General features: G+C 38.1%; 1 protein-coding gene across 5 annotated transcripts in view; it reads left to right on the top strand.

Moving 5' to 3' along the window:
* The window catches only part of nek10 (NIMA-related kinase 10), a 231,817-nt gene that overhangs the window by 187,180 nt on the left and 17,028 nt on the right, over positions 1-27,609 (top strand). For 4 of the 5 annotated variants that reach the window (XM_069914024.1, XM_069914019.1, XM_069914023.1 and 1 more), the window contains 4 exons: positions 15,364-15,464; positions 16,293-16,403; positions 17,438-17,546; positions 20,942-20,994. In XM_069914024.1, coding sequence (XP_069770125.1) covers positions 15,364-15,464; positions 16,293-16,403; positions 17,438-17,546; positions 20,942-20,994 — 374 coding nt within the window. Of the gene's footprint in view, positions 1-15,363; positions 15,465-16,292; positions 16,404-17,437; positions 17,547-20,941; positions 20,995-21,097; positions 21,131-27,609 lie in introns of those variants that run through there. The other variant, XM_069914022.1, reaches the window with a different exon arrangement.

Raw genomic sequence — 27,609 nt, 5'->3', positions numbered from 1 at the left:
CCACCTCCAAAATCAATACATCTTTCCTCAAGTAAGAAGACCAGAACTGCACATAGTACTCCAGATGCGGTCTCACCAGTACCTTGTACAATTGCAGCATAATCTCCCTGCTCTTAAATTCAGTCCCTCTAACAATGAAGGCCAACATTCCATTTGATTGCTTGATAGCCTACTGCACCTACACATTAATCTTTTGTAATTCATGCACAAGCACGCTTAAGTCCTTTTGCACTGCAGCAGGCTGCAATTGCTTGGCAGCTAAACAATATTTTGATCTTCCATTTTTCCTTCCAGTGTGGATAGATAACCTCACATATGCAAACATTTTACTCCATCTGTCAGACCTTTGCCACTCACGTAAGCTATCTAAATCTCTGCAAACTCTCCATATCTGTCTGCACAATTTGATTTTCCACTTAATTTCATGTCATCATCAAATTTAGATACACTACATTCTGTCCCTTCTTCCAGACCATTTATGTATACTGGGAACAGTTGTGGGCCCATCTCCAACCCCTGTGCACACCACTCACCAGATTGCCAATCAGAAAAACACCCCTGTAGCCCCCTCTCTGCTTTCTATTAGTTAACTAATCCTCTATCTGTGCTAATGCATCACCTCAACTCCATGTATCCTTTTGTATGTCTTTAATGTTGCACCTATTGAACACTTTCTGGAAGTCCAGGTAAACAACAAACACCTGCTCTTTCCTTTCTACCGCACTCATTATAGCCTCAAAGAACTCCAGTAAATTTGTCAATAGGCCTGCCTTTGCTGAATCAGTCTGCCTGACGGATGCATTTCACTCCAGATGCCTCGCTATTTCTTCATTAATGATAGTTTCAAGCATTTTCCCAACTACAGATGTTAAACTAACTAACCTATAGTTTCCTGCCTTTTGCCTACATCCTTTATGAATACTAGTAAAGAACTTCCAATCTTCTGGGACCTGCCCAGAGACCAGAGAATTTTGATAAATTATCACCAAAGTCTTGACTATAACTTCTGCCACTTCTTTCCGTACCCTGGGATGCATTTCATCAGGATCAGGGGATTTATCTATCTTTAGACCATCAAGTTTTCTGAGTATAACCTCTTTAGTGATAGCTATTACATCTAGGTCCTCTCCTTCCATCACATCTATAATATTTGCCTTTGACATGTTCGACATGTCCACCACTGTGAATACCAACATAAAATAATTATTCAAAGTGTCAACAATTTCCTCATTACCCAATATCAATTCCCTCTTCTCATCTTCCAAGGGATCAACCTTCACTTCAGCCACCCTTTTGTGCTTTTTATAATGAAAACAACATTTACTATTCGCTTTTATATTTTGTGCTAATTTTATCTTTCCACTGCTCTTGGCATCTTTGTAAGTATGAGCTTTTAGCTTGATGCTTTCCTTGATTACCTTCATTATATCTGGAATATACTTCTGTCGAGTACTGAGAAAAATCTCAAACTCATCCGCTGTTCCATATAGCTTGTGTTCCCAGACTACCCTAGCTAATTCCTCATCCCCTTGTAGTTTCCCTTGTTTAAGGCATTACGCACGTTTTAGACAGAGCTATTGTACCCTCTATTTGTATGATAAACTCAATCATACTGTGATCTCTCTTTCCAAAATTATCCCTAAGTACAAGATCACTAATTTTATCTGTCTCATTACAGAGGACCAGATCCAAGATGGCATGTTCCCTTGTAGGTTCAGTAACATGCTGTTTAAGAAAGCCATCTTGTATGCATTCTATCATGTCCTCCTTAAGGTTGCTTCGACCAACCTGAATCACCAAATCTATACGTATGTTAAATTCTCTCACAATATCTGCTGTTCAATCCTTGCATGCCTCCGATATTTCTTGGTTTATTGCCTGTGTCATTGTAATGTTATTATCAAGTGGCCTATGGAGAACGCCCATTAATTTTTTTTCCCCTTTACTGTTCTTAATCTCTACCCAAATGGACTCAGCATATTGCTCCTTAGATCTTACATTATCTTTCACTGAGGTGGGCCCACCTCACTGACAAAAGGCAAAGGAGGAAAAACCCAACACCCAACCCCAACCAACCAATTTTCCCTTGCAACCGCTGCAATCGTGTCTGCCTGTCCCGCATCGGACTTGTCAGCCACAAACGAGCCTGCAGCTGACGTGGACTTTTTACCCCCTCCATAAATCTTCGTCTGCGAAGCCAAGCCAAAGAGAGAGAAAGAGATCTTTCACTAGTGCCCTGACCTCAGCCTTATCTAAGAGCATTACCCCCCCTCCCCCTCTTGCTTTCCTGTCTGTCCTTCTGTAGTACCTGATATCCTTGGATATTTAATTTCCAATACTCACCACCCTGCAACCATGTTTTTGTAATGGTCACTAAACCCTTTGTACTGATTTGTCCCATAAGTTTACTGACTTTGTTTCAAATACCATGGACATTCAGATAAAGTGCCCTTGAAACCATTCTGCTTTTAAAATCTGGTAATCTTTGCCTTTTTTGCACTTGACTTTTATCCTCTCTTTTACTTTTCTCTTTTTTAACTTTTTCTTTTATTTTATCCACACTCTTCTCTATTACTTTATCCATCCCTCTGCAATCTGTTAAACATACCCCCTACTATTTAGTTTAAAGCCCTGTCCACAATCCTTTTTATGAAATTCAGCAGGATCCAGGTGCTATCACATTTCAGTGTGACCTCGTCCCCTTTGAACAGTTTCTTCCATCCTTTCCCAATAAGGGCATTTAACATTTGTTAGAACCATGCAAATGTATTTAGATTTGAATGGTTCTATATATAGTACACTGTATTTTAGTGGCTTAAATTTGTGTAGATTCAGGGTGAATCAGGAGTGGAAAACAAATTGGCTTAGAATAGAAAAAGGTAGGTACTGGTTAGTAAAGCAATGCTAGGACTCTATATCAGAATTGGTAATATTTCTCCAGTTTGGATACAATTCAAAGTTTAAAAATTTTTCCTGGAATGAAATGAAATGAGGCAACTCAGAATTTAGTAAATTATTTAAGTTATTATTGTGAAAGGATATGCAGTGGCAACATAAATTTAATACAGGTATTGTAAAGAATTGTACATGGAAAGAAAAATGAGCAAAATATGTTAACAATGCATTTGATTAAAATAGCAAAGAATAAAAGATTCATGGGAGTTCCTATACAAACAATGGTTATTCAGATATACTTGAATTAAATTGTTAACTGTGTAGTTACAGAAGAGACATTTTAATTATGCAGTATTATAGAACAAACTATGGAAAGAAAAACCCGGAGATGTTGATTGTGATACAATTCAAACATTGGTTGACAGAAGGCTGCAGTCACAATCATGTACTTTAAGCACTAATGCAGTGATTGGAGATTTCTGTAACAATTAATCTATGATTAGTAATTGGAACAATAAATTCTTGCCAAATGAACAAAGAATAATTTTCTTTTAAATTTTAAATTTTTGAGTTTTTTGAAAAGTATATATAATAACATTTTAAAAATTCAATTAAACTTTATTTTACAAACACAACAAAAAAAAACAATCCCTCCCCCCCACCCACCCCCCCCCCCCCCGCCCCACAATTGGGGAAACTACGTTTTTGTATGTATAATAGTTACTTTTATAACCTTTTCTCCTCCTTTTTATTACTGTATCTGGGACTCTGTGGTCTAGGTATGGCTGCCAGACCTTTAAAAAAGTGTCATATTTGTTCTTTAAGTTATATGTGATTTTTTTTTTCCATGGATATACAGCTGTTCATTTCTACAGTCTAGACTTACAAGAGATCGTGATACATCTTTTTGCTACTGAGTCCTATTTTTATAAATGAGATTTAATATTTGTTCAATTTGTTATTTATTTCCATAAAATTACCTAATAGATGTAGCTCCGGGTTACCTGTGAAGGCCACACCTGTTATCCTGGTTAATTTTTCTGTGATTTCTTGCCAAAATGGCCACACTTTCATGCACAACCACGTGGCATATAGAAAAGTTCCTGTCTCATTCCCACATCTGAAGCACATCTCTGAAATTTTGGCTTTTGATCTGTGTAACTTTTGTGGGGTAAGATATAATTGGTGTAAAAATTTATACTGAACCAATCCATATCTTGCATTTATAATTGGCGTCATGCTGTCCTTAATCAGTCTGATCAGCTTCTTTCTGAATTCACCACAACCAAGTCCAACTCCCATCTTTCCCTTGACCCTTGCAACCCTGGTTTTGCAATTTTGCTCTGGATAGCATAATATATTTTTGTTATAAATTTAGATGTATTCCCTATCCAGACTGTTCATTTAGTTTCACTAATTTCAGGTGGCGTCAATGTTGGTCCCTATCTTTCTCTTACGAATGATCTAAGCTGGAGAAAACAGAAAAAGGTCCCATTGGCCACTCTGTATTTGTGTTTTAATTGTTCAAAGAACAAGAGTTCTTGTCTGTGTATCAGTCTTTAATATTATCATATGCCTTTGTCATACCACGAATTCAATATTTTATTGCCCATGTTCATAGGCAATAACACATTTTTATACAATGGTGCTTTTATTGATATCCCTACCTTTTTCCTATGCATTCATTAATTTATTGCCATGTTCTAATCATATGTTTTACAATGGGATTATCCATCTTTTTCTTTAGTAATTTGACACTTCATTTATAGATGAAGTTGTTTGTTTCCCCCTCCTTCATTAGTACATTCCCATTTGAACCCAAGACAGGGGGTTGTCTTCAGTGAAGAAGGCTGCGAGAAATCTAGCCTGTGCAGCTAGGTAATATTTTTTGAAATCTGGGAATCTAAATCTTCCCAGCCTGTAGTCTCATGTCAGTTTTTCCAATGCAATTTTTGGTACCTTATTATTCTATAGGAACTGTCCAATATAGTTGTTCAGTAACTTTAAAAAATTTTAGGTAACGGAATAGGCAGCGATTGAAAAAGGTATTGCAATTTTGAATCACTTTCATTTTGATGCAGTTAACCCTTCCCACCAAAATAATTGGTAAGTACCTCCATTTCTGTAGGTTTTTTTTTAAATCTTCTGAAGAGGAACATAATTTAATTTGTGCAGATTTTGCAAGTTGTTGTCAGTTGTTCTCCAAAGATATTTCATTCCATCCATCTGCCATTTAGATTTACTTCCTTTTTGGTATATTTCATATTCAAAATTTGTTATTAGCATTATCTCACTTTTATCCATATTTATTTTCTTGCCTGATATTCTTCCATATTTTTCTCATGTTCTTTGTAATTTTTCCAAAGATTTAGCCAGGTCTGATAGTTACAATAGCACATTGTCGACAAATAGACTGATTTTGTGTTCTTCTTGGTCGACTTTGAAGCACTTTATATCCAAATCCCTTCTTATTATTTCTGCCAGTTGTTCAATCACTATAATAAAAAGCGCTGGGGACAGGGGGAATCCCTGTCTACTTGATCTACTCAAGGGGAACACCACCAACATCTGATTATTTGTTATTATTTTAGCTTATGGTTTATTTTTATTTTTTTTAATTTTTTATTTTTCACACCATAAATCACAATAGCCATGATATACACTTTTTCTTTTCCACACATTTACAGTGACTTTTTCTCCCTCCCCCCTCCCTCCTCCCAAGCCACCCCCCCCACCCCCCCCCCTCTCATCCATTTTAGGTATACAATCTAGGTTGCATTAATTCAGTTAGACAATGTTGTCATTCAACAAAAATACACCAGAAATTCTACTGAGTCCATTCTTTTCTTTTCTTCTCCTTCCATCAACTTAGGTAATGTTTGTTCCCGGTAGGTTTTCGCTATTGTATTTAATGTAAGGCTCCCATACTTGTTCGAATATTTCAATATTATTTCTTAAACTATATGTTATTTTTTCTAATGGAATACATTTATTCATTTCTATATACCATTGTTGTATTTTCAAATTATCTTCCAATTTCCAGGTTGACATAATACATTTTTTTGCTACGGCTAGGGCTATCTTGACAAATCTTTTTTGTGCATCTTCCAAGTCAATTCCAAATTCTTTATTTTTTATGTTACTTAGGAGAAAGATCTCTGGATTCTTTGGTATATTGTTTTCTGTTATTTTATTTAATATCTGATTGAGATCATCCCAAAATTTTTCTACTCTCTCACATGTCCAGATTGCATGAATTGTTGTTCCCCTTTCTTTTTTACATCGAAAACATCTATCAGATACTGTTGGGTCCCATTTATTTAACTTTTGCGGTGTAATGTATAGTCTGTGTAACCAATTATATTGTATCATACGCAGCCTCGTATTTATTGTATTTCTCATCGTTCCAGAGCATAACTTCTCCCATGTTTCCTTTTTTATCTTTATATTTAAATCTTGTTCCCATTTTTGTTTAGTTTTACCATTTGTTTCCTCATTTTCCTTTTCTTGCAGTTTAATATACATATTTTTTATAAATCTTTTGATTAACATTGTATCTGTAATCACATATTCAAGGTTACTTCCCTCTGGTAAACTCAAGTTGCTTCCTAATTTATCTTTCAAGTAGGATCTCAGTTGGTAATATGCCAGCGCTGTATCTCCAGTTATATTGTACTTATCTCTCATTTGTTCAAAGGATAAGAATCTACTTCCTGAAAAACAATTTTCTATTCTTTTAATCCCTTTTTTTTCCCATTTTCTAAAGGCAAGGTTGTCTATTGTAAAAGGGAGTAGCTTATTTTGCGTCAATATTAGTTTTGGTATTTGGTAATTTATTTTATTTCTTTCTACATGAATCTTCTTCCATATATTGAGGAGATGGTGTAATATTGGAGAAGTTCTATGTTGTACCAATTTTTCGTCCCATTTATATAATATGTGTTCAGGTATCTTTTCCCCTATTTTATCTAATTCTAGTCTCGTCCAGTCTGGTTTTTCCCTTGTTTGATAAAAATCTGATAGGTACCTTAATTGTGCGGCTCTATAATAATTTTTGAGGTTTGGCAATTGTAAGCCTCCTTGTTTATACCATTCTGTTAATTTATCTAGTGCTATCCTCGGTTTCCCCCCTCTCCATAAAAATCTCCTTATTATTTTCTTTAACTCTTTGAAGAATTTTTCTGTCAGTTGTATTGGCAATGCCTGAAATAAGTATAGTATCCTTGGAAAAATGTTCATTTTAATACAGTTTATCCTTCCTATCAGTGTTAGTGGTAGCTCTTTCCAATGCTCTAAATCGTCCTGTAATTTTTTCATTAGTGGATTGTAATTGAGTTTATATAATTGGCCTAGATTTTTGTTTATTTGCACACCTAGGTATCTTATTGCCTGCGTTTGCCATCTGAATGGGGATTCCTCCTTAAATTTTGAGAAATCCGCGTTATTCATAGGCATTGCTTCACTTTTATTTACGTTTATCTTGTATCCCGACACTTCTCCATATTCCTTCAATTTCTTATATAGTTCTTTTATTGATAGTTCTGGTTCTGTTAAGTACACTATCACATCATCCGCAAACAGACTGATTTTATATTCCCTGTCTTTTATTTTTATTCCTTTTATATTATTATCTCTTCTTATCGATTCTGCTAGTGGTTCTATAGCTAGCGCAAACAATAATGGTGATAGTGGACATCCCTGCCGCGTTGACCTGCTTAAGTTAAATTGCTTTGATACATGTCCATTTACTGTCACTTTCGCTAACGGTCCCTTATATAATGCTTTAATCCAATTAATATACTTCTCCGGTAAACTGAATTTTTGCAATACTTTGAACAAGTAATTCCATTCTACTCTGTCGAAGGCCTTCTCTGCGTCTAAAGCAACTGCTACTGCCGGTGCTTTATTTCCTTCTACTGCATGAATTAAGTTAATAAATTTACAAATATTGTCTGTTGTGCGTCTTTTTTTGATAAATCCAGTTTGGTCTAAATTTACCATTTTCGGTACCTGTTCTGCTAATCTGTTCGCTAATAGTTTAGCTATTATCTTATAATCTGTGTTTAGCAGAGATATTGGTCTGTATGACGCTGGTGAGAGTGGATCTTTCCCTTGTTTTAGTATCACTGTAATTATTGCTGTTTTACATGAATCTGGTAAGTTTTGTGTCTCATCAATCTGGTTGATTACATCCAGGAGGGGCGGTATTATTAGGTCTTTAAATGTTTTGTAGAATTCTATTGGGAGTCCATCCTCTCCTGGTGTCTTATTATTTGGTAAATTTTTTATTATCTCTTGTATTTCTACTGTTCCAAATGGTTCTGTTAATTTATTTTGTTCCTCTATTTGTAGTTTTGGTAGTTCAATTTTAGTCAAAAATTCATCTATTTTCCCTTCTTTCCCTTCGTTTTCGGTTCGGTATAATTGTTCATAGAATTCTCTGAAGTTTTCCTTAATTTCTTTTGGATTATATGTAATTTGTTTGTCTTTTTTCCTTGTTGCCAATACCATTTTCTTAGTTTGCTCTGTCTTAAGCTGCCATGCTAGGATTTTGTGTGTTTTTTCCCCTAGTTCATAATATTTCTGTTTTGTCTTCATTATATTCTTCTCCACCTTATATGTTTGTAATGTTTCATATTTTATTTTTTTATCCGCCAATTCTCTTCTTTTGGTTGTATCTTCCTTTATTGCTAATTTTTTTTCTATGTTTATTATTTCCCTTTCCAACTGCTCTGTTTCCTGATTATAGTCCTTCTTCATCTTGGTTGCATAACTTATTATTTGCCCTCTAATGAATGCTTTCATTGCGTCCCATAGTATAAACTTATCTTCCACTGATTCCGTATTTACTTCAAAATACATTTTTAATTGTTTTTCAATAAATTCTCTAAAATCCTGTCTTTTAAGTAGCATGGGGTTTAATCTCCATCTATACATTCTTGGAGGGATGTCCTCTAGCTCTATTGCCAATAACAGGGGTGAGTGGTCCGATAATAGTCTAGCTTTATATTCCGTTTTCCTAACTCTCCCTTGAATGTGGGCTGATAACAGGAATAGGTCTATCCTTGAGTATGTTTTATGTCTAGTCGAGTAGTATGAGTATTCCTTTTCTTTTGGGTTTTGTTTCCTCCATATGTCCACAAGTTTCATTTCTTGCATTGATTTAATTATAAATTTGGTTACTTTGTTCTTCCTTGTTAATTTTTTTCCCCGTTTTATCCATATTTGGATCCAAATTCAGATTGAAATCCCCTCCTATTAGTATGTTCCCTTGCGTATTAGCTACCTTCAAAAAGATATCTTGCATAAACTTTTGATCTTCTTCGTTAGGTGAATATATATTAAGTAGATTCCAAAGCTCTGAATATATCTGACATTTTATCATTACATATCTCCCTGCTGGATCTATTATTTCCTCTTCTATTTTAAATGGCACATTTTTGCTAATTAATATAGCCACTCCTCTTGCTTTTGAATTATACGATGCTGCTGTTACATGTCCTATCCAATCTCTCTTTAATTTCTTGTGCTCCAATTCAGTTAAGTGTGTTTCTTGGACAAATGCTATATCTATTTTTTCCTTTTTCAGTAAATTTAGTAGTTTCTTCCTTTTAATTTGGTTATGTATTCCATTAATATTTAGAGTCATATAGTTCAGCGTAGCCATTTTATATTTTGTTTATCTTCTCTTTCCGTTTTTCCATCATTACCTTTCCTCCTTTTCCATTTCTGTTTTCTTATTTTCAACTCTTTACCAGACAACATTCCTACAACATCCAACATTTTCCTTATTCTCCTATTTCTATCTTCTTTATCCCCAATCTCCCCTTCCCCTCCTGAGTTGCCCTTTATCCCTTGTCGGACAACCACATCTCCCCTCTCCATTTGGATTTGCGAATCCACTCGCAAGCGTCAACTGATTTTGCAGTGACCGCTCTTTTCCCCCACCCAGCCCCCCCCAGAAAAGATTTCGCTTTTTATATGTCACAAAGGTCACTCTTTTAATTCCCTCTTTATTCTCTCTATTCCATTACCTTCCCTTATTAATTCTTGTCTATACTCTCTATGTTTTCCTCTAATTACAGATACTTTCACATATGCCCATTATCTCTATTCACTCTTATACCTCTTTACCCGCATACATATCAATCGTGGTCATTTTTACCCTCCTTACCCGTCTTCATCCCTCAGTCTATTTTTGTCTTTACCCACATACATATCAATCGTGATGATTTTTGCTCTCATTACCCGTCTTCATCCCTCAGTCTATTTTTGTAATTGTTCTGCAAATTTTCGTGCTTCTTCTGGATCCGAGAATAGTCTGTTTTGTTGTCCTGGAATAAATATTTTCAATACCGCAGGATGCTTCAGTGTAAATTTATATCCTTTCTTCCATAAAATCGCTTTTGCTGCATTGAACTCTTTTCTCTTCTTTAGGAGTTCAAAGCTTATATCTGGATAAATGAAGATTTTTTGCCCTTTATACTCCAGTGGTTTGTTGCCCTCTCTTACTTTTTCCATTGTCTTCTCCAGTACCTTTTCTCTTGTAGTATATCTTAGGAATTTTACTACAATAGATCTTGGTTTTTGTTGTGGTTGTGGTTTAGGGGCCAATGCTCTATGTGCCCTTTCTATTTCCATTTCTTGCTGTAGTTCTGGACATCCTAGGGCCTTAGGGATCCATTCTTTTATAAACTCCCTCATATTCTTGCCTTCTACATCCTCCTTAAGGCCCACTATCTTTATGTTATTTCTTCTGTTATAATTTTCCATTATATCTATTTTTTGGGCTAGTAATTCTTGTGTCTCTTTAGTTTTTTTATTAGATTCCTCCAATTTCTTTTTTAAGTCTTCTACCTCCATTTCTGCTGCTATTGCCCGTTCTTCCATCTTGTCCATTTTTTTCCCCATTTCTGTTAAGGTCATATCCATTTTATTTATTTTCTTTTCTGTGTTGTTTATTCTTCTTCTTAAATCATTGAATTCCTGTGTTTGCCATTCTTTAAATGACTCCATGTATCCTCTAACAAGAGCAAGTATATCCTTTACCTTGCCTTTCCCTTTATCTATTTCACTGTACTCTTCCTCTTCTTCTTCCTCTAGGTTGACCATCTGTTGTTTCTTTGCTGCCCTTTCCTCCTCTTCTTTCTTGTTTCCATTGTCTTCTGTGGTCTCTTCTTGCTGCAGGTGTTCTGCAGCTGTCGTTGCCGGCTGTGGAGATCGACTCCCCAGCTGGTCCCCCCTCCCGTCGGTGTGTTTTTTTTCATGCGCATCGCGCATGCGCGACTCCTCGCGCATGCGCGGTTGCGCATTTTTACTCGGCTCTGTGAGCCATTGTTGTAGTTCTCTTTCTACCGACCTGAGGTAGTGGGGTCCTCTCTCCACAGCGGGCCTCTTCGGACAGGTAAGGCCTTCACCTTTTTCCTCCGTTGTCTTCTCTTCCTCTCTTCTTTCCGTTTATTTTGATTTTTCTCCTTTTGTCTCCATCTTCTTTCCACCTTTATACTCACTTTTCTTTAACTTGTATTTCTGTGCCTTTGTATTTTCTCTTGTTTTTCCCGACTTTTCTGGAGAGGGCTGGAGTTCACCGTCCGGCCACTACTCCATCACGTGACTCCTCCTAGCTTATGGTTTATGATACAAAGTTGTTATCCAATTTATCAATATGCTGCCTATACCAAATTTTTCCAGTGTTTAAAATAAAAAGGGCCTTTCCAAATGGTCAAATGCTTTTTCCACATCTAGGGAGACTGCAATACTTGGATTTCATTCAGATTTAGCTATGCGTATTATATTAAATAATCTTCCGAGACTATTTGAGGAATGTCTTCCTTTAACAAATCCTGCTTGATCTGTATGTATTAGTTTTGGCAAGTATTGTCCTAACCTATTAACCAATGCTTTCGCTAGTATCTTATAATCAGCATTTAACAGAGATATTGGTCTGTATGAAGTTTTTAGTGCATCCCTATTTTTTGGTAACACTAATAATTGTGACTGAGAATAATTCCAGGAATGTCTGTCTTGATCCAGGACATCCATTAACAGGGGCATTAATAATTCTTTGAATTGTCTATAAAATTCAAGTGGAAATCCATCCTCCCTCAGTGATTTATTAGCCTGTAGGGGGTTCAGGGCCTTTCCATTTTCTTCCCTTGTGAAGGAAGTATCTAATTCTATCCTTTCTCTCTCTTCTAGTTTTGCAAGTTCGACATTTAACAAAAATTATTACATTTCATTTTCATCTCCTAATAATTCTGATTTGTATAATTTTGTGTAATATTGTCTAAAAATGTCATTAATTTATTTTTGTTTATGTTCTAGGGTGCCTATCTCTGTTTTTATAGCATTTATCATTCTTGATGATTCCTCTGTTATAATCTGCCAAGATTATCTGCCCAGAGACCAGAGAATTTTCATCTAACTCATAGTGTTGTTAGTTTTGAATATAGCTTTTTCTGTCCTATTTGTTTGTTTTGCATTGTATCTTAGCTTTTTATTCTCCAGCAATCTGTATTCTTCTTGTAGTCCTGTTCTTTGATATTTTTTCTATATTTCTCCAAACTGTTTACTTCTGCCATGTGTTCCCTCTTAAGATTCTTTGTATAGGATATAATTTGTCCATTTAAATATGCTTTGAGCGTATCCCATATCAGAAAATTTATTAGTAGACGGCAGATTCGTTTCACAAAATATTTATATCTGTCTCTTTATAAGTTCACAGAAGCCTGTTCTTTTAAGCAATATGGTATTGAGAAGCCATCTGTATACCTTGTTTTTCCATCATTGCTAAAGTTAATATTAATGGAGAGTGGTCTGATAGAAGCTTGCTAGGTATTTTTTTTATCACTCTACTTTTTAACTGGGCAGATATTAAAAACAAGTCAATCCTTGTATGTGAGTCATGCATCCTTGAGTAAAAAGGTAGTCTCTCTCTGGGATTTAATTGCTCCCATACATCAATAAGATTTAGATCATTCATATACAAAATTGTGGTTTTTGCTGCTTTCGCCCTTGTTAGTGTTCTTGCCGATTTATCTAGTATTGGGTCCAAGCAAAAATTAAAATCTCCTCCAACCAATATATTTTGTCTTCCCTCTACTGTTTTTAAGAAAATATTCTTCATACAGGCTTCACCATCATAATTTGAAGCATAAATATTCATAAATGTCCATGCTTCTCCATAAATTTTACAGTGTGGCATTACATATCTTCCGGCTTGATCAATCGAGGTATCTTCTATTAACACTGGTGTATTTTTATTAATTAGAATTGACACCTCTATTGCCTTTGAACCAAAGGAAGACGATATTATTTGTCCCACCCATCCTCTTTTTAATTTATCATGTTACAATTTTGTAAGATGTTTCCTGCAAAAAGATTATATCCACTTTTAATTTCTTTAAGTATGCCAAGACCCTTTTCCTCTTCACTCTCCCATTTATCCTATTACTATTGACAAATAAACTTTAGTGTTTTATCCATACTATTTTTCAAACATATTATATAACAATAAAATCTTTCCAATTTTTAAAAATACTGTCATAACATTTTTCCTTTAAGAAACACACACACACATCCCTAGCTCTAACAGTGACATTGAAAATAGCACTTGGAAGCCCACAGATTCTTCCAAAGAAGAAGAAACCCTCCCTTTAGCGCCATCTTTTAAAACCACTCCTCCCCTTGCACCATCTTTCCTCCCTCCCCCAAATCGGAGTTCCCACCTTGCTACTTTCCTTCAAATTTCTATCTTTTCAGAGCTCTCCATATAAGCTACAATGGTTTTTCTTTTATCAGTGAAAACAAGACGATGAGTACCACTAAATATAAATAAAAGATGTATCTTTCAGTTAGTCCCATTTTGAAGTGGTCTTTTCAGTCCTTTCAGCTGGCAACTTTAATCCTTTCATAACTTTCTTCCACTTATTTATTCTTGAAAATCTTTCGATTACTTTCTGAGACATCCACCCTCAACGTTGCTGGGTAAATCATTGAGTATTCCTTTCTTTCTTTGACCGAGGCAGAGCTAAAGGCTTAGAAAAAAATTACTTTTGCATTGCCACCAATAATGGGTCATTATTATATTTTGAATATTTGTATGCTGCTCCCAAGATCTCATCTCTCTCCTGGTAACTTCAGGACTGATCATGGTTGCTGTTCGCCAGTTCTGGGTCCAAGGGTCCGGTGAGCCCTTTGCCAGTTTGTATTTAACTTGTCTTGTCCCAGTATTTGTGGGATCCATGTTTCAAAGAAACTCAACGTGTTTTTTCCCTCTATTCCTTCTCTCAGTCCAATGATTCTTACATTATGTCTGCTAATATTTTCCATATGATCGATCTTGTCCATCAATCCTTTTTTTTCTGTGTCCTGTGTTTTTGCTTTTTCTTCCAGGGCCTTTAATTGGTATTTTATCCAGCTCAGTCTCTGAACAAGTCATTCATTCCATAAAGTCTTCCATGACTTCTTTGATTTTCGTTACCTTTGTCAATATGTCTCTCATCACTGATTCCACGCTCATGAAATGACTACATAAAATTTCCAACCCCACCTCTCCCCCACCCATCCCCAGCTCAACTGGGTTAGTGGGTCCCAAGGCCCCTCCTGAGTCTCTCCTCTACAGGTTTCCATTCGATATTACTGGCTGAGCTGTTGTTTCCTCAGTTTTTGCTTTTGGTTGCCTTAGTCATTTGGCACTAATTTTATCCATTTTTGATGCTAAAATTCTGGTTTTGAGCCTCCTAACAGTCTTTTTAATACTATTTTGTGGAGACCTCTTTCAAAGGGCATCGACTCAGCTCCTTAGCATGGCTATATCCACCAAAGAGTAATATTTTAATGAGATTTTACACTGATATTAATATTTAAAATTAGTCTTGCACATTGAACAAGTGCAGAGAAGAATTACAAGGAGGTTGCCAGGGCTTGAGGAGCTGAATTTACAGGGGATGATTAAATAATTTATGATTTTATTCCCTGGAACATCAGAGAATGAGGCTCATTTTGATTGATGTATACAAAATTATGAGGGGTACAGATAGAGTAAATGCAAGCAGGCTTTTTTCCACTGAGGTTAGGTGAGACCAGAGCTAGAAGATATGGGTTAAAGGTGAAATGTTCAAGGAGAATATTAGAAGGAACTTCCTCATGTAGAGAGTGGTGAGAATGTGGAATGAGCTACCAAATGAAGTGATGATTTCAACATGAGGAAAATTTGGATTGGTGTATGGATCCTGTGCAAGTCGATGGGACAAGGAAGATTATTTTGGGACTATTTCTATGCAGTAGTGTTCTATGGTTCTTTGAAATTTGAAGCAATACAGCAAGTTTGTTAATTTGTTTCTTTCTAACCACTCCAGTCTTTTGTACTATTCTCATGTTTGAATATTGCTCTGATCATCTTCCACCATGTAATCGTAAACTGTCTATTGGAATTCTTGTTAGCTGATTATGCATTCTTATCTGTAGCATCTGCCGGAATAGCAGTGTCCCACCGGAAAGTACGTCAAATCAGTGACCCAATCCAACAGATTCTCATCCAGCTACATAAAATCATATATATTACACAGGTATGCGTCTGATTTATTGTTATTTTATTATGCCATTATTATTAATTTCCATTCAACTCATGGAATTATATTCTAATTGTTCATCTTCCACTTGTTGTGCATGGCATCCTTCTGAAGTATGATAATTTTCCCACTTATTTTCTCTACTTAATTCAGATTTTGCTTTTATGAAAGTTTGTAATGATCAAGTTAATTGGAAATATACATTATATTCAAGTGTGTCAGGGCAGAAATTTCTATGGTACACCGTTAGATAGGTGAACTTTCAGATACACCATAAACAAATAAAAAGCAGAAAACTATTCATATTGGATATCTGAAATAAAGACAGAAAGTCATGCATATGGACAGCATAATCAGGTAACATCTGTGGAAAGAGAAAAACAAAGTTAACCTTTCAGGTCAATGACCTTTCATCAAAACTGAAAAAATGAGAAAGTGTAATTAATTTTGGAAATAGAAGGCAACAAATCAACTTACTGTTTAGAAGATGAGAAACAAAATGGAGTGAAAAACAATCTGCAAATACATATATTTGCTATCAGGATGCAAACTGCATAAAAGAAGAAAAAATGTAAATTTATGATCCACTGCACAGCAATGTTTTTTGTTCAACATTATTGCAATTGGAAGTTGACTTTTCCCAGTGCAAAAAAAAAAGCACATTTTCTTAGGATTATTCTGGTCTAGAAAACTGAGACCTTAGTACATATTTCTTGCATAGTATTATCAGGCTTCCATGCCAAGAAGCTGTACAGATTCTTCTCCAATTTAAATATTAATTAATGCAAAGTTCAAATTTTAAATGAGATTCTCGTCTCTCCACAGCTTCCACCTACGTTACATCCCAACTTTCGAAAAAGTGTAATTGAGAGGTTTAAGAAATCATTATTTGGTCCACAGAGCAATCCTTGCAACTTGAAAGCGGAACTTAAAAAGGTTTGTTGTCATAACACTGATGAAATAATGTGCAAATTTTGGAAAGTAAATATTCAGGAATTTCAAACATCCCTCTGAACCACAGATCTTCTAAATCAAGAGACTATATTGAAGGTAATTTCATAAAAATGTGGGGTACAATTACTCATGTGCAAGAGATTAAACCTGTTGTACATTGCATAGAATTTAATCTGTTTGCTTGAAATATGAGACTGCAAATCCAGGAATCTGGAACATTAAAAACAAACAGTTGGAGGAATTCAGTAGGTAACTCACCATCTGTGAATGGTTGTTGTTTCGGGTGGAGATTGTCCTGTTGCAAAAGAGGGGGGTCTCCCTACCCTTCCCCCCACAATGATGTACTGGGATCATTGTCTCATTGTCTGAAGAGGGCATGCAAAATCATTGAGGATTCCTTCAACCCTACACACAGAGTCTTTCAGCTCCTGTTGGGGAAGAGATACAGGAGTATCAGATCCAGCACCACAGGCTGAGGACTATCTTCTTCCCACAGGTAGTGAGAATGCTGAACAATCAGAGGAACTGCACACACTAACCATCTGAGACTCATTTGTACAAAACAATATTTATTTATTTTTATAGATAAAATACTTGTCCTGCATATATATTATTTGCATTATCTCTGGTTGTATGTTTGCATGTTTTGCACTGAGGACTGAAGAATGCTGTTTCGTCAGGTTGTACTTGTTCAATCAGATGACAACAAACTTGACTTGAAATATCAACCATCCCCTTGGCTCCATGGATGTTGCTTGTCCCGTGGACCTAGTTTAATGCTCAATCTGTTGACAAATCAGTGACTTTTCTTAAACTGCATTTAAGAAATGATACTGGAGTATTGCAGAAAAATAATCCAAAAATAGACAGCAAATATCAAGTTACCTTGTTTTTTATTCCATTTGAACACATCTTCATGCCATTTTGAAATACTATAGAAAAAAAATTGTCTGCCAAAATCATATTATAAGCAGATTTATTAAAATGTCCTAAAAGTGCTTTTTTTTTAACGATAGCTTATTCAAGGATCTCCTGAACTAATTGAACTGAACTTCGTGACAACAGATTGTAATTTAATGCGACAGACATCCAGGGAGAATGCAGCATTCCCTGGAGACAGAGCAGGTAACATTTATCTAATCAACACCCCTCATAACCCACAAAACATTAACTGGATGAATAACTATAGTGTTTTGTAGATGTTACATACTGCAGTCAATATGCCAGTGATGGAGAGAACAAACAGTGTGGTCATTGTAGTGATAGAGTGTTACCACCAGGGGGAATGTGTAGTATCTGGGGATTGTTGCATCTTGGGTAGATTCAAGATGGATGCCTCCACATGAGGTCTGGCATGTGTATGTTCTATCCTTCATGCTGTTTGCTTAGTTAATAAATCTAGCTGTTTTAAAAAAGAACCCAAGTTTCTTTATTGTAATAGAAGAAACAGTCAAGTTCTGCTGTGCACAGGAGTGAAAGAAAAAATGCATAGTGAGTAACAGTTGATATCAGTAGTGTAAATATGGAGAGTTTAATAACTCCTAATGCTGTAAAATGAACTGGAAATGTTGACCATGAATGGAGGCTGTTTAAACAGAGCTTTATGCTGAACCTGCAAGCCATTGGAATCAATAGTGAACCGGATACACGGAAGTTTGCACTGCTATTTACCATGGTGGGACCTCAAGCTCTAGAGGTTTTCAACACATTCATTTTTGCTGAGGCAGAAGACTAGAGCAAATTTGACAAGGTTATCGAGATGTTTGATGAACACTGTTAACCAAAGAAAAATGAAACCTTTGAGGGTCCGTCTTTTGCTTGCGCATGGAGATGCAGGGACATGAATGAAGTTATTCTATGGGGATCTGCATAAAAACAACACACCCAGAAGTATGGATTAAAGTTAAATGGAGAAAAATGTCAGTTTGATGTGAAGGAAATCACCTTTTTGGGAGATAAACTGTCAAAGGCAAGTGTTGAGCCAGACAGGAGCCAGGTGAAAGCAATTTTAGAGATGCCCAGACCCACTGACAAAAAAGACGTATTGAGAGTACTAGGAATGTTCAATTTCATTGGTAAATTTATACCAAACCTGTCTTCAAAAACAATGTACCTAAGGAAGTTGTTACAGGACAAATGTGAATTAAGTGGACAGACAACCACAAGGAAGATTGGGGACAACTGAAGACCATTCTAACTACAGAAATAATATTTTTGACATTCTTTGCCACATCCAGAAAGATGAAAACATCTATGGAAACTTCAAAAGATGGAATAGGTGCCTTACTACTTCAGGCTGTGGGAGAAGATTGGAGGCCAGTAGCATACACATCAAGGACGATGACATCATCTGAATATCTATATGCACAGGTTGAGACAGTGTCCAGGTCTGGTCTATGGATTCAAGAAATTCCACAGTATGTGTATGATCTACCAACATTCGTGGCAGAGACAGACCACAACCCATTAATAGCAATAATCAAGTAAAACCTCAGTAAAATGTTGCCGAGAATCAAAAGATGGATGAGGAAGTCCACAGCATTATAACTTTGAATTGGTGTATACACCAGGGAAACTTATTGTGTTAGCTGATGCAGTTTCCAGGGCTACGACACCGAGTGAAGCACACAATGAGAGTTCCAGAGAGATAGATGTGAATCTCAAAGTGAATCTGATCACTGAATCTCTTCCCATATCTTATCTGAAATCCAAGCAGATTGCAGCTGAAACAGAAAAGGTCATCAAGAATCTGAATGGCCCAGAGATGAATGTCAGCTATACTACAATATCAGAGTTGAGCTGAGTGTTGTCAATGGGCTTCTACTCAAATAGAGCAGAATTCTCATTCCTCAATCGCTGCGACAAGAGATGCTGTAAAGGTTGCATGAGGGGCACCTTGGAATGGAAAAAAATGCAAGAGGAGGGCCAGAACTGCTGTTTATTGGCCAGGATAAATGTTGACATTGACAGGATGGTTTCAAGCTGTGAGATCTGTTTGAAACATCACACAAAGCAGACAAAAGAACCCATGATAATAACTGATATACCAGCAGAACCATTGCAGAAAGTTGGGACTGATCTGATCCACATGGATGGAAAGAATTACTTGCTGGTTAGTGATTATCTATCGAAATATCCGGAGATTGCGCTGCTTCCTAGCATATCTACTTGTGTAATCCAATATATGAAATCGATCTTTGCAAGACACAGAATTCCTCAAATTGTCTACAGTGACAATGGACCATGCTACAATTGTAGAAAATTCCAGAACTTTGCAGAAGACTATGATTTCTGATGTGTCTTCAAGTCCTCTGCACCCACAGTCAAATGGCAAAGCAATGAAAGGAGTTCACTTAATTAAATAGTTGCTCAAGAAAGCACTAGACAGTGACTCAGATCCATATCTAGCTCTATCGAGTTACAGAGCTTCACCACTTGAACATGCATGTCACCCACTGAGCTTCTGATGGGATGTAGACTATGCACCACACATCCCTACTCTGCAGATCCAAACAAGAACCAAGATGTCGAATGGCAACAAAAGTGTCTACAAGGGAGACAAAGGGTAAACTATGACAAGTCAGCGAGAAGCTTAAGGGCACTGACACAACATGACACAGTGAGATTCACAGATTACAACACTTGGGACAAAAAGTCTACTGTTCTGGAAGAAGTAATTCCAACATCCTACACTGTCAGAACGGAGGAGAGTCAAATACTGAGGAGGCATCAAAGGAAACTGGTGAAAACGCTAGAGATACTGCAGGAACAGATAAATACAGAGGATTCAGCCTGCACAACAACACCCACATGAGTTGTCAAAGTACCTGACAGACTGAATCTATAAAAGAAAAAGAACTGCCCACTTAGAAGTTTGTGCTACTGATATTTGTGTTGAACTTTAAATTGAAAGAATACTGTATGTGTCATGTTTGATTACATATCTCAAAGAAAGTAGAGTTCTACCTCCAGGAGGAGTCAAAGACGGAGAGTGTAGAATCTGTGGTAGATTCAAGATGGATACCTCCAAATGAGGTCTGGCATGTATGTGTATGTTCTGTCCTTCATGCTGTTTGCTTAGTTAATAAATCTAGTTTTTTTTTAAAAAAACAAGTTTCTTTATTGTAATTGAAGAAACGTCACAGTCATTGGTAAATCAATCAAGTGGGATACTTGGTCTTGGAAGCATTGAGTACTTTACCTCATGTGAGTTGTACTCATTCAGACATGTCCATGCTTTGGTACTTAACCCATAACCATTGTTATGCTTCCAAAACCCAGAGCTGCAGAAAGCATTAGCCATTAATTATGAAATCTGCCTGAAATGAAAATCAACTATTTCAAAAAAGGCACATAATTTGTCGTGGTTTTTGTCCTTGTAGCAAAACCAGAAGCTCTCAGAGCCCTATTTGTTATACTGTAAGTGCCAGTCAATTAATTGTACACTAGTTATATTACTCTGTATTTCATTTGCTGGTCTATCATTTTGATTATTATTATTCCTCTCAACCCAACTCTAGTGAAAATCTACAGCTATGAATATGAAGAAGGAATAACGTACGAGCAGATGCAGGTTTGTGTTTTAATTTATGCATTTTAAATTATTGTCAAATACAGGTAAGAATAGTTTAAATTGGTTTTAAAACATGATATTGTGGTGACGCACTTGCTTGTAGTGGCAGACCAGAAAGTAATGTACGCACTTGTGTCATTGGGATGCAAGCTCTGGGACATTAGAGGCGGGACCTAGATCGGGCTTAAAGGCTGCAACCCGGAATTCAAAATAAAGCAGTTTGTGATACCAGAGCTCACAGCCTGTTGTCTCAGTCTCTTCACTGAGCTTGCTCACAACACACTACATTGGTGACCCCATAAAGTCTCCACGTCCTGAAGACTTGGCACAATGAAACAAGCAGCTGCAGATGCCATTATGTTGAAGCTGCCGACTTTCTGGTCGAACAGGCCCAGTTCCAGATCAAACAGATAACCTCCAATTCGACCAGATACTTCTACGTCGTCAGCTCGCTCGATCAGGAAGCTGCCTCACGGGTTGATGACCTCATTCAAGCACCCCGGAGGAAGGTAAATACATGGCACTGAAAGACCTCCTCATTAGCTCGTACAGCCTCTCACAACACAAGAAAGCTGTCAGGCTTCTACACTTCGATGACCTAGGCAATAGGACTCCCTTTGCCCTCATGGACGAGATGCTCATACTGGTGGAAGGGCGTAAGCCCTGTCTCACTTTCAAGAAGGTGTTCCTCGAGCAGATGCCCAAGGACATCAGACTCCTCTTGACCAACGCGGAGTTCAGTGACCCACACAAGGTTGCGGCATGTGCAGATGTTCTCTACCATTCGAAATGCAAAGCCATAGATTCCATCAACCATGTCGCGTGGCCACCTCTGAGGACAATGCCCAAGTCTAGTCCACCACGTGAGCAGGCCCCACCCCACCAGAAGACAGAGAGGCCCGATCCCATATGGTGTTTCTATCACCAACGTTGGGGGGCATCCGCCCGCAGATGCTGACAGCCATGTTCGTTCCTGGGAAATTATGTGGCCAGCCGCCATTAGTAACTGCAGTGGCTGGCTGACCAAATAGCCTTCTCCATGTCTAAGACAGCACCACAGGCCACAAGTTCCTCGTGGACAAGGAGGCAGAGATTAGCGTCATACCCCTATGGCGCTCAAGGTGCACACGGGACCCTACGACAACCTAAACACCACCATCTGAACTTTTGGAAAAAGGCGGATTCCTGTATGTTTCAGCAACAGCACATTCCAATGGTCCTTCATACTAGCATCAGTGGACAAACTCCTGCTTGGCACAGATTTCCTCCAGGTGCACTTACTACTTGTCGACCTCCAGAGCAGACGGCTACTCCTTGCTGAGACTTTCCGCACGGTGCCCCTTGGCAAGTCCAACAAACCGTCCACCCCTTGGAGACCAAACATGACCAGTACCGCCACCTCCTTGCAGATTTTCACTCCATTCTGCATGCGCAATCTGGCGTCCAACAACATATTGCTACCACTGGTCTACCATTGCATTCACGTGCCTGCCGCCTGGCCTCAGACAAACTCAACATTGCCAAGGAAGAGATTAGGCACATGGAGGAGCTGGACATTGTCCGTCATTCTGTTAGCCCATGGACCTCACCCCTTCACTTGGTGCTTAAGTCCAATGGCAGCTCGAGGCCCTGCGACGATTATAAATGTCTCAATGACACAATGGCACCGGACCACTACCCAATCCCCTGTATCCAGGATTTTGCAGTGAATCTCAATGATGCAAAGTTAACCTAATCCAGGGATACCATCAGATCCCTGTGCACCCAGATGACATCTAAAAGCCTGCTATCATCACCCCATTCGGCCTGTTCAGGTTCCTATGCATGCCATTTGATTTGAAAAATGCGGCGCAGACCTTTCAGTGCCTCACAGACACTGACATCCTGGTAGCCAGTAGCTCACCTGAAGAGCACATGATGCACCTCCACCAGCTGTTCACTTGCCTCACACAGTTTGGCCTCACAGAAATAGACTTTCTGGCCCACAAAATTACCCCACCTGGTGCCACCCCTTTACCAGACAAAGTCGATGCCATCCGGCAGTTCACCAGACCGACAACAATGAATTCATGGGCATGGTGAATTTCTACCACAGGTTCATCCCTGCGGCAGATATTACAGCGGTGTTGAGGCAAGATAGACTGGAGGACTCATCGCGCGAGGCTCTGTGGGTTGAACTAAAAAATTTTAAAGGTGAGGCTACAAATATAGGGGTATATTATAGGCCACCAAAAGAGGATAGGGAACTAGAAGAGCAAATGTGCAGGGAAATAGCTGAGATGTGTAGAAGAAATAGGGTTGTGATAGTTGGGGATTTCAATTTTCCTAACAATAATTGGGAAATACAATCAGTGAGAGGGCAGGATTACTTTTTACAGCAGTATGTTAAAGTGCCTACTAGAGGGGAGGCAGTGTTAGATCTATTGTTAGGGAACGGAATAGAACAGGTGACAGAAGTGTGCGTTGGTAAGAACTATAGATCCAGTGATCATGGGTCCATTAGCTTCAACTTAAATATGGAAAGGGAAAGGTCAGGTCCGAGGTTGAAGGTCTTTGAGTGGGGGAAGGCCAGATTTGAAGAAATGAGAATGGATTTGCAGAAAATTGTATGGGCTGATGTTTTTTCTGGAAAGGATGTAGAGGACATTTGGAGGGTCTTCAAAAAAGAGATATTGAGAGTACAGGATCTTTACGTGACAGTCAGATCAAAAGGCAAGGCCAAAAGCCTAAGGGAACCGTGGTTTTCTGGAAAAATAAGGAAGTTGGTTGGGGATAAGAGGGGGGAATTTACTAAATTTAAGAAGCAAAAAATGGATAAGATGTATGATTATTACATAGATTGCAGAAAAAACCTGAAGAAGGAAATTAGAAAGGCAAAAAGAAGGTATGAGGTATCAATAGCTGATAAGGTAAAAGTAAATCCTAAGGGTTTTTACAGATATGTGAATACTAAAAGGAGGGTTAAGGATAGAATAGGACTGCTGGAAAATGAACTGTGCAAGGAACCGTATCAAATGGGAGAGATATTAAACTATTTTTTCTCATCTGTGTTCATGAAGGAAAAGGACATTGGACTATGTGAGATAAGTGAGGCAAATGGCTTAGTTATAACATAACATAACAATTTACAGCACGGAAACAGGCCATTAGGCCCTTCTAGTCCGCACCGAACCAAACACCCCTCTCTAGTCCCACCTCCCTGCACAATGCCCATAACCCTCCATCTTCTTCTCATCCATATACCTGTCCAACCTTTTCTTAAATAATACAATTGACTCCGCCGCCACTATTTCTCCCGGAAGCTCATTCCACACGTCTACCACTCTCTGAGTAAAGAAGTTCCCCCTCATGTTACCTCTAAACCTCTGCCCCTTAATTCTTAACTCATGTCCTCTTGTTTTAATCTTTCCTCCTCTTAACGGAAATAGTCTATCCACATCCACTCTGTCTATCCCTTTCATAATCTTAAATACTTCTATCAAATCCCCTCTCAACCTTCTACGCTCCAAAGAATAAAGACCTAATCTGTCCAATCTTTCCCTATACTCTAGATGCTTAAACCCAGGTAACATTCTGGTAAACCTTCCCTGCACTCTCTCCACTCTGTTTATATCCTTCCTATAATTAGGCGACCAGAACTGCACACAGTACTCCAAATTAGGCCGCACCAACATCTTATACAGTCTCAACATCACCTCCCAACTCCTATATTCCATGCAATGATTGATAAAGGCCAGCATACTAAAAGCCTTCTTCACCACCCTATTCACGTGAGTTTCTACCTTCAGGGAACGATGTACCGTTACTCCTAAATCTTTCTGCTCTTCTGTATTCATCAATGCTCTCCCATTTACCACGTATGTCCTGTTCTGATTCTTCTTACCAAAATGAAGCACCTCACACTTATCAGCATTAAATTCCATCTGCCATTTTTCAACCCACTTTTCTAAGCAGCCCAAATCCCTCTGCAATCCTTGAAAACCTTCTTCATTATCCACTATTCCACCTATCTTAGTATCGTCTGCATATTTACTAATCCAATTTACCACCCCATCATCTAGATCATTAATGTATATAACGAACAACAATGGGCCCAATACAGATCCTTGAGGCACACCACTGGTCACTGGCCTCCAACTTGACAGACAATTATCCACTACCACTCTCTGGCCTCTCCCTTTCAGTCAATGTTCAATCCATTTGACTATCTCAAAATTTATACCTAAAGACTGCACCTTCTTAACTAATCTTCCACGTGGTACCTTATCGAAGGCCTTACTGAACCCCATATAGACAACATCCACTGCGCTACCCTCATCCACATTCCTAGTCACCTCTTCAAAAAATTCAATCAGATTGGTCAAACATGACCTTCCTCCCACAAATCCATGTTGAGTGCTCCTGATCAGACCCTGTCTATCCAGATGTTTATAAGTACTATCTCTAAGAATTTTCTCCATTAATTTACCTACCACAGACGTCAAACTTACAGGCCGATAGTTGCCAGGCTTCCTCCTTGAACCCTTTTTAAATAACGGAACCACATGCGCAATGCGCCAATCCTCCGGCACTATCCCCATATCTAATGACATTTGGAAAATTACCACCAGAGCCTCTGCTATTTCCTCCTTCACTTCTCTCAATGTCCTGGGGAAGATCCCGTCTGGTCCCGGAGACTTATCCACCTTTATATTCTTCAAAAGCCCTAAAACTACATCTTTTGTAATCTCTATATTCCCCATATTTACCCAATTTGCTTTTTTTATCTCACATCTCCCAATATCCTTCTCCTTAGTGAATACCAAAGAAAAGAAACTGTTCAATATCTCCCCCATTTCTCTAGGCTCCACACACAGTTTTCCGCTCTGATTCTCTAAGGGACCAATTTTGTCTCTAGCTTTCCTTTTACCATTAACATATTTGTAGAACTCTTTTGGATTAGTTTTCACCCTGCTTGCCATAGTTTCCTCGTACCTTCTTTTAGCTTTCCTAATTTCTCTCTTAAGATTCCTCTTACATTCAATGTATCTTTCAAACATCCCCTTAACTCCATGCTTCTTATATCTAATGTATGCCTCCCTTTTTCTTCGAACCAAGTTTCCAATATTCCTTGAAAACCACGGCTCTCTCAAACCTTTTGCCCCTCCTTTTAACCTAACAGGAACATAAAGCTTTTGCACTCGCAAAATCTGATCTTTAAAAGACTTCCATCTCTCTACTACATCCTGCCCATAAAACAAATTGTCCCAATGCACACCCTGCAAGTCCTTTCGCATCTCCTCAAATCTAGCTTTTCCCCAATCAAAAACCTCAACCCTTGGCCCTGACTTCTCTCTTTCCATAATGACATTGAAGCTGATGGCATTATGATCACTGGACCCAAAGTGCTCACCAACACTAACCTCCGTCACTTGATCCATCCCATTTGCCAACAGTAGATCTAACACTGCTCCTTCTCTGGTTGGCACCTCTACATATTGTTGTAAAAAACTATCTTGTACACATTTCACAAACTCTAACCCATCCAGTCCTTTCACAGAATGTGTTTCCCAATCTATATGTGGAAAATTAAAATCTCCCATAATTACAACCCTGTGCTTATCACAAATATCTACTATCTCCCTACAGATTTGCTCCTCTAGGTCTCGGTCCCCTCCGGGTGGTCTATAATACACCCCTACAAGTGTAACCTCTCCTTTCCTACTCCTCAGTTCCACCCAAATAGCCTCCGTGGATGTGCCCTCTAATATATCCTTCCTAGGCACCGCTGTAATATTTTCCCTGACAAGCAATGCAACCCCACCTCCTCTTGCCCCTCCAACTCTATCACACCTAAAACAACGAAACCCAGGGATATTCAGCTGCCAATCACATCCCTCCTGCAACCATGTCTCACTAATCGCTACCACATCATACTTCCAAGTATCAATCCACACCTTCAGCTCATCCACCTTTTTTTACAGTACTCCTGGCATTAAAATATATGAATTTCAGAGATTTCCCAATTTTTAATCCCTGTTTTCCCTCATCTTTAATAATATTATTTACTTTTCCTGCCAATTGCCCTTCATCTTCTTCCAGAGCATTTCCCTTCTCTATCACCTGCCCATCCATATTCAAATACTTACTACAAACTTTCTTTGTTTGCATTCTAACCTTCTCCTTACTGCTCTGTACTATTTTGTTTAGTTTAAAGGAAAAGATATGGAAAAGATAGGGATTAGTAATGAGAGGGTTTGGAGCTTCTAGGGTCAGTAAAAGTGGATAAGTCTCCTGGTCCTGATGGGATTTTCCCCAGGACGTTAAGGGAAGTCAGAGAGCAAATAGCGGAGGCACTGTAAGTGATTTTTCAACGAGGAGGGTGTGGTGCCACAGGGTTGCTAATATAGTTCCATTGTTTAAAAAAGGCACAAGGTGTTGGCCAAATAATTATAGGCCTGTAAGCTTGACTTCGGTGGTAGAGAAAGTTATGGAGGGTATTCTTACAGATGGTGTGTATAAACACCTAGATAAGCAGGGATTGATCAGGAGCACCCTGCATGGGTCTGTGAATGGGAAGTCATTTTTGAAGAACCTTGTTGAGTTTTTCGAAGAAGTGACAAGAATGGTACATGA

This window comes from Narcine bancroftii, chromosome 1 (genome assembly GCF_036971445.1).
Source record: "Narcine bancroftii isolate sNarBan1 chromosome 1, sNarBan1.hap1, whole genome shotgun sequence".
Lineage (NCBI taxonomy): Eukaryota > Metazoa > Chordata > Chondrichthyes > Torpediniformes > Narcinidae > Narcine > Narcine bancroftii.
This window is presented reverse-complemented; position numbering and strand designations above follow the sequence as displayed.